Source organism: Orycteropus afer, unplaced genomic scaffold (assembly GCF_000298275.1).
Source record: "Orycteropus afer afer isolate SDZICR_OR568_19922 unplaced genomic scaffold, OryAfe1.0 scaffold00014, whole genome shotgun sequence".
Classification (NCBI taxonomy): Eukaryota; Metazoa; Chordata; class Mammalia; order Tubulidentata; family Orycteropodidae; genus Orycteropus; species Orycteropus afer.
Genome location: NW_006921601.1, coordinates 11,901,629 through 11,918,692, shown reverse-complemented (window position 1 = coordinate 11,918,692; position 17,064 = coordinate 11,901,629). Strand labels below are relative to the sequence as shown.

The following is a 17,064-nucleotide window of genomic DNA, read 5'->3' as shown; positions in this document are numbered from 1 at the left end:
GATGCCTGTGGATGAGGAAGATATTCTGGGGCATGGTCCTCCGCCAAACCCTTAAATTGTACCAGAGTCCCCAGTAACCAACTATGAATGTAAGTTTTTTTTTTTTTTTTTTTCTCGGTGGATGAAAATGCCAGATAAAAATGAATTCCAGAACAATGGAAATTCAAAATGAGAAATGGTTACAGCAAATTTGGCCAGGCCTCCTGCTACGATCACCCCAGTCCTTCTGGGACATGTTCTGACAACTTGCTGGCCTCTTTCTAAATCTCCGAGAAGGGATGATGTTCCCGCCACTTCCCTTGGAAAAATATTCCACAGTGAAATGTGACTCACTGTCAGGGCCTCTGCCTTTGAGATTCCCTTTCTTCTCTTGACCCACTTTCGTCTTGCTGCGCCCTTTTGTACAAAGTCAAACGAAGCTTCCCCTGGAGAAGGGAGGTCTGTGAGGACTGACATTTAAAGATCATTACCACCTCTTAAACTCGGCCCTGTTCATTTAGCCAAGCAAAGCATGTTTAATTCTTTTAATCTTCCCTCATAAATCAATCTCTTCGTTCCCTTAATAGTCCTTCTCCTGTGCTTTGAACTCCCTCCAGTCTGGCAGTCCTGAGCTCTTGTTCCGTTTACACTTGAGAATTACCAGTCAATCAGGAAATTACGGTGCAGGAAAAACCACTGGGCCTAGCCAGGGTTCCGAGCACTCTCACCATGCTGGACTGCTGGTTGCCAAAATGCATTTTGAGCCCAGAGAAGAGCTCCATCATCTGCAGTGCAAGCTACCTCTCTGCCTGGTGGCCATCTTTGAAGGTCTTAAAATGGACTTGAGACATTTGCTGCTTACTCTATTATGAGTCTTCTAAATGGACCTGGCACACCTGGGTAATGATCATGGGATCTGCATGAAAAGCCATGTCAGACAGTTACTCCTCTCCTTTGGCTCAGGCTCCTCAACATGCCCATCTTCCACTTGGCTTCTACCTACTAGGACAAGGAAGGCCATTGGATAAGTCTAATAGGGGTCCTACCTGGAAGCTCCCAGCATGGTCTTCTTCCTTATCACCCTCTCTATTCTCTTTGAGGGCAATTAATGTGAATCCTCTGAAGTAGGAGGGAGGAGCAGCCGAAAGTGTCACTGTGGAAAGAGAAGAAAGCAGGTTACAGGCATAAGGCTCAACTGTCTTCCATTTGTCAAGCAGAATGGATGTGAGTTCTCCATCAGCATCCAAGACCTGAGGGCCAGAAGGGCAGTGGACAGTGAGAGGCTTATCTTGTTCAGCAGGGAAACTTCCTCCTCTCCACCAAGTTCCCTCTTACATTTCACAACCTGCTAAATGCCTGAAATGCTTTCTCACTTGGGGTTCTTAAACCATTCAAGGTTGTGGGGAGCTCAATGCCCAGTAACCACAATTTGATGAAGGTAGTTCCTGTCCAGTCTTGACAGTTAGCTCATGTTATGCTTTCATCAGATCGGCCCAAGGAGAATCTAGCTGCTCACAGCATATATTTGTGTAGGATGCCCTTTGTGGTACAGACTGATAGGTATTCTTCAAAAAGCATTTCATTTTTTTTCTTTCCTCCTGTGGCCACCTAGATAGAACACACTTTCTAGGTTCCTTTGCAACTGGGTGTCCTGTGCCCAAGTTCTGCCAGCATAGAAACCATGATGCATGCCACTTTCAAGCTTGGCCCTTAGAAATAAAAACTCACTGCTGTCGAGTTGAATCCGACTCACAGTGACCCCCCCTTGGGTTTCTGAGGCAGTATCACTATGGAAGTAGATCACCCAACCTTCCTTCTGAGGAGTGGCTGGTAGGTTTGAACCACAAGCCTTCTGGTTACCAGTCAAATGCCTTAGGCACTACGCCACCAGAGCTCCCCACTTAGAAATGGTTCATGTGACTTTTTCTCACTCTCCAACCTCTCTCTGTCTGCTTAATGCAGAGGATCCAGGAGAAGACTCTGATGCCACAGAAGTAGGATAGAAGGAAATCTGGGGTTCTGAAAAACCACACGGAGAAGGACCCACAAACCAGAAACATGTTGTACTTTGCATGAACTGGTAATGATCTTGTATTGCAAGGGACTGTTTATTACAACAGCTAGAGTTATGAGTCTACATTACATTCTTCCTCCCCATATCTACCCAGAGAACTTTTTTTTCCCCCCCACTAAAACCTAGTTCATGAGACTTTCAGCAGGAGCTCTGGTGGCATAGTGCCTAAGGCATTTGACAGCTAACCAGAAGTCTGATAGTTCAAATCCATCAGCTACTCCTTGGAAGGAAGCTTGGGCAATCTACTTCCTTAGAGATACTGTCTCAGAAACCCAAGGAGGGGTCACTATGAGTTGAAATAGACTCGACAGCAGTGAAGGTTTTTTTTTTGGGGGGGGGAGGTAACTTTTAGCCAGGCAATGATGTTCATGTTACTCTCCTGTGATATATATCCTTTATTGCAATTTTTCACATTGAACTATAATTCTTTCTTTACCTGCTTTCTCTACTAGACTGTGACTAATACTGAAGAGGGGTTAGGTTTCAATTCTCTTTATATCACTAGCTCCTAGCATAGAGCCTGACAGCTAATAGATACTCAATTCAAGTTTTTTGAAATTGATGTAAGTTGAGATTTAAAGTATTTTACTGCCTGCATTAAGGTGATAATGCTTTCAACAAAAATTTATAGACTATTAGAACTTCAAGGGATTCCAAGGATCCTCCAATCCAATCCTCTAGTTTCATAAACAGGGAACCAAGACAAAGAGAGGTCAACATCCAATATATTAAAGCCACCAGAGGCTGACTTAGGGCCAGAACTGAAGCTCCCCTCACCCCAGTTTAGCACTTCACCCCATGGCTTCACATGTTAAACATGTTCATCAGGGTATGGGTATTCCATGAGAATGGACTGATTATTAATTTTTCTTTTAATGGCAAATGTAAAAGGAGAGATAAAGATCAAAAGTGCCAAAAAGAACACGGTGACTTTTTTTTAAAAATGCATTTTATTGAAATATAATTTATCTACAGGGAAATATGCAAAACTAAAGTGACATGGGTCAATGCTTTTTTTTTTTTTTTGCAGTGTTCCCTCTTCTCCCCTCTCACCCCTAGCAACCAACAAAGAAAGTTTCCCTCAATATATACACCTTTCCTTGACCCTCCACAACAACAAACTAATACTATATTTGCCCTTCTGTGAATGACATTTCACTCAGCATAATGTCCTCCAAGTTCATCCATATTATACAATTTTGCAGACTCTACATTATTCTTTAGTGCTTCATAGCATTCCAATATGTGTATGTACCATAGTTTGATCATCCACTCTTCCACTGATGACACATAGGTGGTTTCCATCTTTTTGCTATTGTAAATAGTGCTATGATGAACATGAGTGTACATATATCTGTTCCTGTCCCGGCTCTCACTTCTCTAGGATATATGCCTAGTAATGGGATTGCGTAGTGCCTAAGGCACTTGACTGCTAACCAGAAGGCTGGCAGCTCAAACCCACAAGCCACTCCTCAGAAGGAAGGTTGGGCAATCTACTTCCATAGTGATACTGCCTCGGAAACCCAAGGAGAGATTGCTCACAGTTGGGTCCGACTCCATAGCACATAACAACAACAATGGGATTGCTGGGTCAAATGGTATCTCCAATTCCAGCTTTCTAAGGAATCACCCTATTGCTTTCTACAGTGATTGTATCACTTCACAGTCCACACTCAGAGTGGACTTAACAGGCAGTATCTCATACACCAGCAGTGTATAAGAGTCCCAATCTCTGCACATCCCTGCCAGCATTTGTTATTTTCTGGCTTATTGAACCTTGCCATCAATGCTGGAGTGAGACGGTGTCTCATTGTTGTTTTGATTTGCATCTCTCTTATGGCCAATAATCGTGAGCATCTCTTCATGTATTAGCTGGCCACCTAGATATCCTCTTTGGTGAAGGGTCTATTCATGTCTTCTGCTCATTTTTCAATTGGATTGTTAATTCTTTTGGTGTTGAGGCGTTGGAGTTTTCTATAAATCTTAGAGATAAGTCCCTTGCCAGATATGTAATTATCAGCAAATATGAATTTGTTGTCATTTTCGTTATGTGCTTTTTCATGGTGTCGATTTCTTTGTTCTATATAACTTTCTATGCTGAGCTTGTTTTGTTTATGAATCATGTTATCACATCCTTCATTGCTGTTGTTTTAGTATTTCCTAAATATTTGTACTGGTCCTCTTTTTTATTTTGATGTAAAGGTTTATCATTTTTCTTTGAGGTTACCCTGTGATTTATAGTTTTCTTCCCAAGTTTAGAATGGTCTGTTCTATCTTGCAGTTGTCTTGACTTCCCTACCATCTAGAAGTTCTGTAACTAGACAATTTTTTCCCCTTTCTTTTGGTTTGTAGTTGTCCTCATTTGTCAATTGATGTCTCTGGTTCTCTGTTTACAGTCATGTAGGCTTATTTTCTCTGGATACTTCTATAGCTGTGTTGGTTTTTGGGCTATGTCACCATGTGTGTTAATGGTCAGTTGTTGTTTGCTGTTGTTGCTTCTCTGTCCAAATGACTCCCTTTAGCATCTCTTGGTAAGTTTGGTCTGATTTTAACAAATTCCCTTAATTTCTGCTTATCTGGAAATATCCTAATTTCACCATCATATTTGAGGGACAATTTTACTGGGTATATAATTCTTGGCTGGAAATTTTTTTCTTTCAGGGTTTTATATATACCATCCCACTTTCTTCTCACCTGCATGGTTTCTGCTGAGAAATCTGAGCTTAGTCTTATCAATTGCTCTTTGTAGGTAATTCTTCATTTTTCCCATGCTGCTCTCGTGGTTCTCTCTTTGTCTTTGGTTTTGGTGATGATATATCTTGGTGGTTTTCTTTTGGAGTCTATCCTGTTTGGGGTTCGTTGGACTTCCTGAGTGGATATATTCCTATCTTTCATCATACCAGGAAAATTCTCTTCCAACAAATCTTCGACAATTTTCTCTCTGGTTTTATTTGTCTCTTCCTATTCTGGAATTCCAATTACACATAGGTTATTCCTTTTGATGGTATCCCACATGAACCTTAGACTTTCTTCATTTTGTTTTGATCTTTTGTTCTGATTTATCCCTTTTCAAATAAATGTTCAGGTACTTGCCTTCAATCTCACTAATTCTGTCTTCCATTGATTCAATTCTGCTCCTTTGCCCATTCAATATCTTATCTATTTTTGAAATTTTAGTATTAATCTTCTGGATTTCTGTCTGTAGATTTTGTATCATTTCTAATTTTTCATTTATTTTGTCATTTTGTTCTTCTCTTGCCTTTCAAAATTGTTGTAAGGTTTTCTCTGTGTTTTCCTCAATTTTGTCAGTGTTTTCCTTGATCTGTCTCTCCATTCGTTGAAGATACCTAAATATAATTCTTTTGAATTCCTTATCAGGGAGTTCCAATGATGCTGCTTCCTCAGGGATGTGTTTTGGGTCTATATCCTGGTCCCTTGTTTCTCCTGCTTTATCTTGCTTCTTTGTGTGGACTGTGATGCTCTGTTATCTCTGAGGCATTATGACGTTTTTGTGTTTATATTTAATTGGTGATGGTATGTTGGAGTAACTTGCCCATGATTTTTGTTTTTTGTTTTGTTTTGTTTTGTTTGTATGTTATCTACATAATTGGGTACAGTGCTGTGCTCCTCTATTCACTAGTTGACAGCACTTATACACTTACCATCTGTCTCCTTTCCTGGTGTCAGCCTCTTGTATGTCCCTGCTGACCTTGGCAAACAGAGCCTATTCTTAGGTCCCTGTAATCTGAACAAGAATACTGTCACTTTAAAATCCAAAATGGTGGCCATTTATAAAGATTCAAAATGCCTGCACCCTCAGTCACTTTACAAATGGCTGCCACATGTAAACAATCAAAATGGCTATGCCCTCTGGACAGCAGAAAGTCCCCAGTTCAGGTTGTCTCCCTCCTTGCTAATTCCCTTCCTAGTCACAGGTGACAAGCTCAGTCATCCCTGCAGCCCTCGATGACCAGGGGTGATCTTCTGGTCAATTCTCAGGTCCCAACACCACTTGGAAATATTCATGCTGTTAGTTCCATCAGAGTATCTGACAGTCCACAGCTCCAACCATCATTGTACTCATTGTTTTCATTCAAGTTTTTCCACTACTTGGTGCCTAATCCACTTCTGTATAGTTCCTTTCAAAGCTCGGGGCTCCAGGATTATCTTCTGTATCTCTGTCAATTGGTTTTTCTTTTCTTTGTTGAAGAGGGTCTGTGTCGCTTGTCTGCCTACTCCTCCATCTTACCAGAAGTCCTGATTATTAATTTTTTAAAAGTCAATTCATTTAACATCATTTTTATATGATTTCAAGAATCCCTCTGTGGGATGGGGAATTTAGTCTTCTAAATTCTTCAAATTAGTGTCAGTCCTGAAAATGACATTCCACAGAATAAAACCATCATCTTGGATAATGTAGCAGTAGTTCATGAGCCACCAACACAATGATATTTCAGAGAAGAACTTTAAGACACAAAGATTACAAATACCATACTGGTATTGGTCAGTTCACCCCACAAACGTAAAGAAGCATTTTGATTGCCTAATAATGCCTATAAAAGGCCAGATAGAGAATAAGGAAAAAAGGATGAGAAAAAAGTACCATAACATGAAAACTTGTGGTGCTCTACAGTGTGAAGGAGAAAACTGTGGTCATGACATTAGGAGACAGAGGTAGGATCTCTGAGGGACAGAAAGAGAGCCCAAAAGCAATCTAGGGCTGTCTTTGGTGGGGGTGGAGTGATCTTGAAGGCCATTATGAGACAATTCTAGGGGAAGATGGCAGGGGACAAAGTAGCAGACAGTGTAGGTGTTTCACCCAGATCTCCTCAAATTCCTTTTTGTAATTTTTACATGACCCTGATATTGATTGCCTTTGCCTCCAGCAACCAGCATCTCTGACTTTTTTTCTAGAGGACTGTCTTCAGATTATCAGAGGCTACTCTGTGTAATATGAAAGGCCCAGCTGCCTTGTATCAGATAAGGACCACTCTGAGAGACAGAGACAACTTACACTCCAAAACACTTCTACAGGGTCAGACTGAAACTATTCTGAAGGACCTTGTCTGGGATCACAGCGTGGCTGGGCTCCCTCCCCCTCCCTGTCCTGATCCCTCCACTTTCTTACTAATTTTCCCTTAGCACTTCCTTAGTAAATCACTTACATTGAAGTCTTCATCTAAGGGTGTGCTTCTGGAAAACTCAACCTAAGAAAGATAATCAATCCCTGTTCCACATCATTGGAGCAGGGATAAAGCCCAAACTTCATAGACCAAAAGGCCCTCAGACTCTACCTCTATAGCCTTACTGCTACATATCCACTCTCCTGTCACCCTACATGTCAGTAGAAGTCTCCTGAAAAGGGAATCCTCCAGCACTGCAAATGGTTAATGTATTTGGCTGCTAAAAGGGTGACAGTTTGAGACCACTCAGAGGTACCTTGGTAGAAAAGCCTGACAATCTACTTCTGAAAAATCAGCCACTGAAAACCCTACAGAATACAGTTCTATTTTGCACACATGAGGTTACCATGACTGGGAATTGATTCAATGGCAATGGATTTAATTTAGTTCCCCTGCCCCTGAAAGGTCATAATATTTCACCATATATGTTATTCATATTTATCATATTCTAGTCATATGCCTAGAATGTCCTATATCCCCCATTCCTCTCAAACTTCTTCAGAAATCAGCCAAATTGTCACTTTTTGTGTGATGTTTCTTCTAACTTCTCATAAAAACCTGGGTATTTTTTTCTTGGACCCTTTTGAAATTACAAATACCTTCGGAATTAGCATGATAACAGCATCTACCTCAAAGCATCAGAATGAAGTTTAAATGAATTAATATTTGTAAATCTCTTAAAATCATGCTTGATATATAATAAGGGCTTAATAAATGTTAGCTATTAGTATTATCAAGGAGCTCTGGTGGCATAATGGGTAAGGCCTTTGGCTGTTAACCAGAAGGTCAGTGGTTCAAACCTACCAGCCGCTCTGCAGGTGGAAGATGAAGCAATCTACTTCTGTAAAGATGTACAGCCTCAGAAGTCCAGTGGGGGTCACTAGGAGTTGGAATCAACTCAATGAGAGTGGGTTTTATTACTAGTAATAGTAGTATTATCAGTGATGAGATTTTCATATTAATTATATTTTGTGTTTAAGTATTTGTTTACACATTTTGAAGCCCTTCAAGGGCAAATCCCACAGCTGAGCTCAATACAATGATTAGCATGCAGTTGATACCCAATTAATTTTCTAAATATTGTTTAACAACTAAGACTCAAAACTCAAGCTCACTGCCATTGAGTTGATTCCAACTCATAGTGACCTCTGTTGGGTTTCCAAGGCTGTAAATCTTTAAGGAAGCAGGCTACCTCATCTTTCTCCCATGGAGCAGCTGGTGGGTGCAAACCATTTACCTTTAGGTTAGCAGCCAAATGCTTTAACCAATCCACCACCAGAGCTCCTTGTTCACGTACTGGTAGACCCAATATTGTAAAGATGTCAATTCTCATCAAATTGAGCTACAGATACAGTACAGTCTTAATCAAAATCCCAACATGTTTTTTAAAAAACATATAAACAAGCTGATTCTCAAATTTATATGGAAAAATGCAAAGGGAACATCCAATGCAATCTTGAGAAAGAAACACAAAGTTGGAGAATATATACTACAAGAGGTTAAGACTTATGTAATTACAGAAATTAAGCCAATAAAGAAAGAAAAATAGACAAGGTGAACAGTTTGGAGTCCAGAAAAAAATCCCACAAACATAAGGAAACTTAATTTATGATAAAGAATGCACTGCAGAGTTCTCTTTTGACTGTCTTTTCAATAAATGGTTCTAGGGCAATCGTTGTTGTTGTTGTTGTTATGTGCCGTCAAGTCGGACCCGACTCATAGCGACCCCTCCTTGGGTTTTCAAGACAGTATCACTACGGAAGTAGATTGCCCCTCTTTCCTTCCGAGGAGTGGCTGGTGGGTTTGAACCACCAGCCTTCTGGTTAGCAGTCAAGTGCCTAACCATAAATAAAAAGGTAAATCTTGGCCCTTGCCTAAGGTCATTCATAAAATAAGTTCTAGGTAAATTGTAAAATTTAATGTAAAAACAATTGGGTTTTTAGAAGATAACACAGAGTAATATTAATGACCTTGGAGTGGGACAGATTTATTAAACAGGAAGTAAAAAAGCACTAACAATAGAGGAGAAGGCACATAAATAAAATTATATCAAACATTTGCTCATCAAAAAACACCTTTAAGAGTGAAAAAGCAAGCCACAGAGTGGAAGAAGATGTTTGCAATCTATAAACCAACATTTGATTTTTACCCAGAATACATAAAGAACTCTTTCTAATCAATAAGAAAAAGACAGACAGCCTAATAGAAAAAAAAAAAAAAAAATAGGCAAAAGATATGATACTCAAATGGCCAATAAACATATGAAAGAGCACTTGATCTTATTCATCAAAAGGGAAATAAAATTAAAACCACGGTGCAATAATGCCACCCACTCACCAGAATTACTGAACTTAAAAGGATTAACAATGTCAAATATTGAGAAGGTAGTAGAAAAACTGTAACTTTCACACACTGCTGATGAAGTGAAAATTATCAATTTTCATTGGAAAACTCTTTGTCAGTATTTACTGAAGCTGAACATACACATACTCTCTCAAAACCAAACCAAACTCACTGCCATTGAGTTGCATCCAACTCATAGCAACCCCTCCTTGAGTTTCTGAGGTGGTATCACTACCTTTCAAGGAGTGACTGGTAGGTTTGAATCATCAGCCTTTTGGTTAGCAGTCAAATGCCTTAGGCACTACGCCACCAGAGCTCTCTAAGACCCAGAAATGCCATTCTTAGATCAACAGAAATGCATACATATGTGTAACAAAAAAACATCTATAAGAATGTTCATAGTAGCATTATTTGTAATAGCAACCAACTGGAAACACTCATCAGCAGTTGTTGTTGCTATGTTGTTGTTGTTATGTGCCGTCGAGTCAAACCTGACTCATAGCGACCCCTCCTTGGGTTTCCGAGGCAGTATCACTACGGAAGTAGGATTGCCCAACCTTCCTTCCGAGGAGTGGCTGGTGGGTTTGAACCACCAGCCGTCTGGTTAGTAGGCAAGTGTCTTAGCCACTATGCTACCAGAGCTCCCATCAGCAGTAGAATATATAAAGAAATTATGTCATTCACATAATGGTACCTTATAGCAAACAAAATGAACAAATTACTTCTGTACACAATAACATACATAAATCTCACAAACATAATGTTCACTGAAAGAAGACAAACACAAAAGAATAAAAATGGCATGATTCCATTTGTATATGTTTGTATAAAGTTCAAATCCAGGTAATGTAGTCTATGGTACTAGAGGTAATACAGTGGTTATACTTGAGAGAGAAGGGAGGGAGTACTAAGTTGGACGGGGCATGAATGATGTTTCTAGGGTGCTCGTGATATTTATTTCTGGATCTGCGTTGTTACATGGATGATTCACTATGCTGTATGATTTCTGAATTTTTCCCTATGCCAGTTATATTTTTATAACAATATTATTCAAAAATGTTTACTAATAATAAATAGCCAATTTTTATACATTTTTGCAGTGCTCTTAATGGGTTAATCATAAGCTCATCTTCCTAGAATGTTGAATTTCTGTAGGTTCTAGAACACTAAGGTTTAACTCTAGGAGCTCTGGTTGTGCAGTGGTTAAGACATTTGGCTGCTAACCAAAAGGTTGGCGGTTTGAACCCACCAGCAGCTCTGTGGGAGAAAAAATGAGGCAGTCTGCTTCTGTAAAGATTTACAGCCTTGGAACCCTATGGGACAGTTCTACTCTGTCCTAGAGTCACTGTGAGTTGGGATCAATTCGATGGCAGTGATTTTGGTTGTTTTTTTTATTATTATTATTGAATTCAACACAAAAGATGGGGGCTCTGGAGGCTGTACTCAGTGGAGTTTCAATGTAAAATTATCACTAGTGATGATGTTATTATATAGTATAATTTGAAGGAAAAAAAGAAGAAACCCTATCCCTCCAGAGAACCTCATTATATGAATTCCTCCTGAAAGCAACAAATGTGCAGCATGTTTGGAGTCCCAGTAATGACTGAAGATGACTGCTTGGCATAAATAATAGAATGTTCTCTCTAATGACTCTTCCTAGTGCCTCCCAAGAGAGACTATTAAGAGACCCAAGAAATTCAAGAAAAATGCTTATGAAGGATTTAAGAGAAAAGAAAAGGAAAAAAAAAATCCATTTGGGGCCATACTGCACATACAGGAAACTGGTTAAAAGAAAGTTTTAGGATTAGAACCCTAGAGTTATCCCATATTAACTATGTGACCTCCGGCAAACGACTTACCCTCTCAGTTTTCTCATTTGTAAAAAGAGGTTGGTGATATTGCTTTTCTCACAGGAATGTAGAGGAAAATTAAACAAATATTTAGCACAGTGCCTGGCACATAGAAAGGGCTCAAGAAAAAATGATGATAATGATGGTGAAGATGAAGACAATGACAGTAAAGATGCTGATGCTCAATGTAGGACTGATGACCAACAGTGAGTTTCAAAGAACCAGTCCTCAGGGACAATGATTGAACTTCCAAAGAAAAACTGTGCTGGATGCCAGTGAAGGATTTCAATAGAGGTAAACGGCTTTGATGATGGTCCTAATGGGGCCAGATTATGGCTTGCATTATGTGCCCCCAACCCCAAAAAAAGTTATGCTAAAGTCCTAACCTCTAAATCTGAAAGTGTCCTTGCTTGGGAGAAATAGGGTTTTTCTTTTGTTATCAGTTGGGTTAAACGAGGTCATACAGGAGTACAGTGGGTCCCAGTCCTAATTCTTTTTATAAGTGATAGCTTATCAAAAGGGACACACAGCAGAAAGAAACCATGATTATGGAGGCAGAAGCATCTATAAACAGCTAAGGAAAGCCAAGAAACACCTGGGGCTACCAAAACTGAAAGAGAAGGCTCTTCCAGAGCTGGCAAAGAACCTTGCAGGCCCTGATTTAAACTGTTAGTCCCCACAACTGTGAGAAAGTAAACTTTTGTTCTTTAAACTCTTCTATTGTTGTTCTTTTACTCACTTTGTGGTATTTTGTTATGGTAACCCTACAAAACAGTGACATAGGAGAATTTGGGTAAGTCCTTATAATGGACAGTCTTGCAGCCTATCACACGCGTAAGAACCTGCCTACACAATATACCCTCTCAACACTCTTTTATCTTTCCTGAATAACTCTCACCCAATTTTAACTAAATATTTCATTTTAATAATGAGAAAATTTATTGTTTGCTCAATGTCCATGTCTTCTAATAACCTGTAAGCTCCATGTGAGCATAGCCTAGATCTGTCTTGAACTCCACTAAATCTCTAACAGCTAGCATACGTCTTAACCCAAAGTGGATGCTCAATAAGTACTAAACAACTACCAATTTAATGAGTGAGCCAATGAAAAGGAAATCATTTGTTTGCACAGCACAGTTTACTTATTCCTGCTCTGGTTCCTCCTCTAAAGTTCCCAAGAGTAACTGTGCATAACGTGCCAATCTCCTTCATCCTTTTGTTTACTGAGCACTTGCTCTGTACCGGCCCAGTGCTAGGTATCTGGTGACACAGAGAGAAGTCTGGCCTGTGCCCTCTAATAGCTGGGAGGAAAGCAGATAGAAGTAATAATTTTTGTAACATATAATGGGTGTTAACAAGCAGGTATGAAAGAGGTACTCTGGAACACCAGAGGAGGGAGCATTTGAATTTACCTGGGGAGTTAGAGATGACTTCAATGAGGAGGCGGAATTTGAGCTGCAAGATGAACAAGGACTAGGAGTTTACTCAGCCTAGGAAGAAGTAACACTAGGAGCTCTGGTAGCATAGTGGCTAAGACACTTGCCTGCTAACCAGACGGCTGGCGGTTCAAACCCACCAGCCACTCCTCGGAAGGAAGGTTGGGCAATCCTACTTCCGTAGTGATACTGCCTCGGAAACCCAAGGAGGGGTCGCTATGAGTCGGGGCCGACTCGACGGCACATAACAACAACAACAACAACATGAAGAAGTAACAGCATCGCAGGTATAGGGAAGGGCATAATGTAGCAGTCTTGGCTTTGGGAAGCAGAAGTAATTCCATATTCCATAAATTGAAAGCTAGGGTGGGGATATATGTTAAGAGTTTGCAAAAAGGACAAGGAAGCCACATCTTTCGACCTCCTCTAATCCCACAAAAGGAAGACAGAATCACCATCAATAGCCCAAGGCATATTCCTGCGAGGCCAGACACGCTGCCTCCCTCCAGCCCTTTCTCCAACTGTTCCCCCCAAATTACCGACCACTTCTCTCCTGGGTTCGATAATTCACTGCAGTGGCCACACAGAACTCACAGATTATGGAGTTTATTAGGGAAGCACCAGGCTACAATTCTAGTTCAGGAAAAATGCTCAGTCTCTCTCCCAGCGCACCGTCTCTCAGCCAAGTCTCTTACAGTCTCTCCCCCAGCAGTGCATGTCCCTCGGTGTCTTACTCAGCAATGCGTGTCTCTTGCGTCTCTTTCCCAGCAACCTCTTTCCCAGCAGCACGTGTCTCTTTCAGCAGCACATCTTCCTCAACCAGCAGTCAGAGAGAGTTCTGCCTCTAGGAGGCCTCCTTTTGAGCCTGGCAGAGTGGCCAAACTAGCTGATCATAGCATCAGAACTCTAAGCCCCTGAGAGAGAGCAGGAACCTCCCAGAACATTGTTTTGTGCCACTCTCAACAGATATACTCCAGGTGGACAACTTTAGCAATCATGAGCTCCTCAGTTGCTCATAGCAAATCCCACCTTGGAGTTTACAAAGACTTATGGGTAGAAAAGCCATACTAAGTAATTTACTACACTGCAGAGGTTAAGGAAGTAAGACAAGCAGGGAGTCATTATCAAAGACCTTGGATGCTTTATCGAAACAGTGTGAATACCACCTTGGAGGTGATAAATAAGCACTGATGATTTGAACTAGGGAAGGTCATGTTCAGACTTATGCTTTAGAATGACCAGGATGGAGGTTGTGTGATTACTGGATTAAAGCCCTGCCCTAAGGCCCAGCTTAGAGGCAAGGGTCTCTCTGGCTCTTTTGTTATTGTGAGAACTGGTATATTGGAACCTGGCCTCAAATCACCATACAGGGCAGCGTTCTCCCTGTTCTTAGATAATCTTACCATATGAATACCTCAATCATACTTAATTTCCAAATACCTTTCTTACACCTCAACACTGGTGTATCAATCATCTAACAAAAACTCTGACAAACTGTTACCCAATTCCACTTCTATACCCATAACACCCATTGGACCTTGTCCAATGTCATCACCCTCCTGACTGCTTCTTGGGTTTCATAATCAAAACTCCAATTTCAATGAAAAGATCGTGAGCCAGATCACAGCTCCATTGCACACATCCATCCCCATCAGGTATGTGTCACTGAAATGCCCTCAGGCTTCATGCCCAAGACATCAACCCTACCAAACTTTGGCTTCTGCCTTAACATGTAATATGGGGTTATTAGAACTTCTGGAACATGAAGTAAGCCACATGGTCCCCTCTTTACTCAGTACAACTTTCAGAACTTGGGGAATTGCAACTTCCATTTCTATTTTAGAAACTGGCACAATCAACTCACACATCCAGGATCAGGCAGGAGAAGACTTGCTGGTAATGAACTGGGTGATAGGAGACCAGAGCTAATAGTCCAAAGGTGAGCAGTTTGCATATCGGGGCTGGATTATGTTGTTACCCTGGATGACCTTCTTCAGCCAATGCTCCCAGTTGACACATTACCAGGCAGAGATGAAGTATCTCCTAGTCCACGTAAAAGATCATGCATACATAAATTTTTCTGTCTAAGGAGGCACTGTGTTATAATGGATTTAGATAACCTGTGCATTCAAATTCTTTTTTGTTTACTAGATGTTTAACCTTGGGAAAGTTACTTATTGATCTCTCTTTGTCTCAGTTTCCGCATAGTATTTAAAGCCTACTATCAGTATGATTTCAAAGCCACCAGCCACTCCTCGGAAGGAAGGTTGGGCAATCTACTTCCGTAGTGATACTGCCTCAGCAACCCAAGAAGGGGTCGCTATGAGTCCGGGCTGACTCGACTCGACGGCACATAACAACAACAATCAGTATGATAGCTAATTAATTAACATCTGCAATAGTAAGTATATATGAATGTTTGTTTACTCAATAAACTACATTAAAAATAAAAGTCTCCTCAACAGAATAGCAGCTATAATTATCATCCCATGGATGATATGTCACGAGGATTAAAGGAGATGATGTCTATAAAGCACACTGCAGCAGCCTAATAAAGGTTAATTATTGTCACCACGCATTACCTCATGGTGGGATAGATGGAAGTGAGATGAATTGGGTCCCGAGCTGTCCAACACGTGGATAAAAAGAGAAATGATGGGAAGAATGTTCCTGGGGGGTGGGCTGTATCAGCCAAAAGAATGGGAATGGGACTCTGGAGGGGAACAGGAAGCTTTAGGGACAGAGATTGTCTAGGAACCCCACTTCTTCCCCTACTCCAATCAAGCTATTTCGGGGGCTGCCAGTCATAGTCTCCCTCTCCATTGAAGCCCCAAGTCACAAAAATGACTGTGACCCAGATCCATTCAATCTCCATACCCCATTCTCCTTGACATGTGACCCAACTGGACCAACCAGAATCCTTCTTTGAAATTTCTTAGTTTGGAGTTAGAGGAAAGAGGACTGAAAGGCTTTTCATTGAAGGTAGTTTATCTGTAGTAAGAAAGAATGAAGACAATACCCAGAAACACAGTCAAGATAGTAAGGATGGAAGGGATCAAGACAGCAAAGGTGGGAGGGAGGGATGCAAAAGATAAAGAGGGAACTGGAGATCGGAAGGTCTAAGGATCCCATTTAAGTACTATGTCCATTTATGACTGAAGCCAGATTGGAAAAAACCTGAATTCTCCAAATATGGAAATGAATTCTCTCTTTCTCTGCTTTAGTTTGACTTTATTCCTGTCACTTACAGTGGAAAGAGTCCTAATTTTGAAGCAAAAAAGAAAATGGTTTTGCCTAGACTATAAGAGTCATCAACAGGCTAAAGGAAGAGCATTTGTGACAAAATTGACCAGGTGGTATGAAAATAATGAAATGACAGCATATCAGGTGATTTCAGAGCTCTCTTACTAGATGTCAGCTACAGAATGCCAGAAGGCTCTCTCTTAGTCATGGCCTGCTCAACACTCTTACAAACTTCTTTAATAAAGACTTATATGGGCTGTTTATAAAAAATGTGAATATTCCAGACTAGTGAACCATAGAGCCTATATGATGCTGCAATCAGAAGAACTAAATGGTGCCTGGTTACCACTGTCAACCACTCAGAAAGGGATCAAAATAGGAGATCTTGGATAAAGTGGGAGAAAAATGTGGAAAAAAACTCAAAATTCTAAAAAGACTAGGCTTACTGGTCTCATAGATACCGGTGAAACCCCCTAGACTATGACCCTGAGTCACCTTTCTGGCCTGGAATTGAACTCACTACATGGTTTCCAGAAAAACAATAGACAGGCATATAAGGTAAACATTTATACCAGGTAGGTACACTTCTTAGAATAATCAACCATGGGAGATCTGAAAGGCAGCATTTGCACAGGAAGATAGCTCAGAGGGCAGGAATGCATAGGAAAGAGGGACAGGGAAAAGGTAACCACAGGAAGGAAGTGGGAAGAGAGCTGTTACATTATGGGGATTGCAGTCAATGTCATGTAACAAAATATATATGAACTGTTGTATGGAAAATGAATGTGCTCTGTAAACTTTCACCCAAATTTAAAAAAAAGTGAATATTCCAAATCTACATTATATGGATAAGTCATTCAAAATACAGATTCAAGAACAGTTGATAGGAGGCGGGGCAAGATGGCGGACTAGGCAGAAGGATTGCACAGACCCTCTTCAACAAAGAAAAGGGAAAC

General features: G+C 40.6%; 1 protein-coding gene across 1 annotated transcript in view; it reads right to left on the bottom strand.

The window, feature by feature from the left end:
- The window catches only part of SPON1 (spondin 1), a 444,725-nt gene that overhangs the window by 405,131 nt on the left and 22,530 nt on the right, over positions 1–17,064 (bottom strand). The window contains exon 2 of the mRNA XM_007955374.2: positions 1,026–1,132. Within this exon, the coding sequence (XP_007953565.1) occupies positions 1,026–1,132 (107 nt within the window). The remainder of the gene's footprint in view (positions 1–1,025; positions 1,133–17,064) is intronic.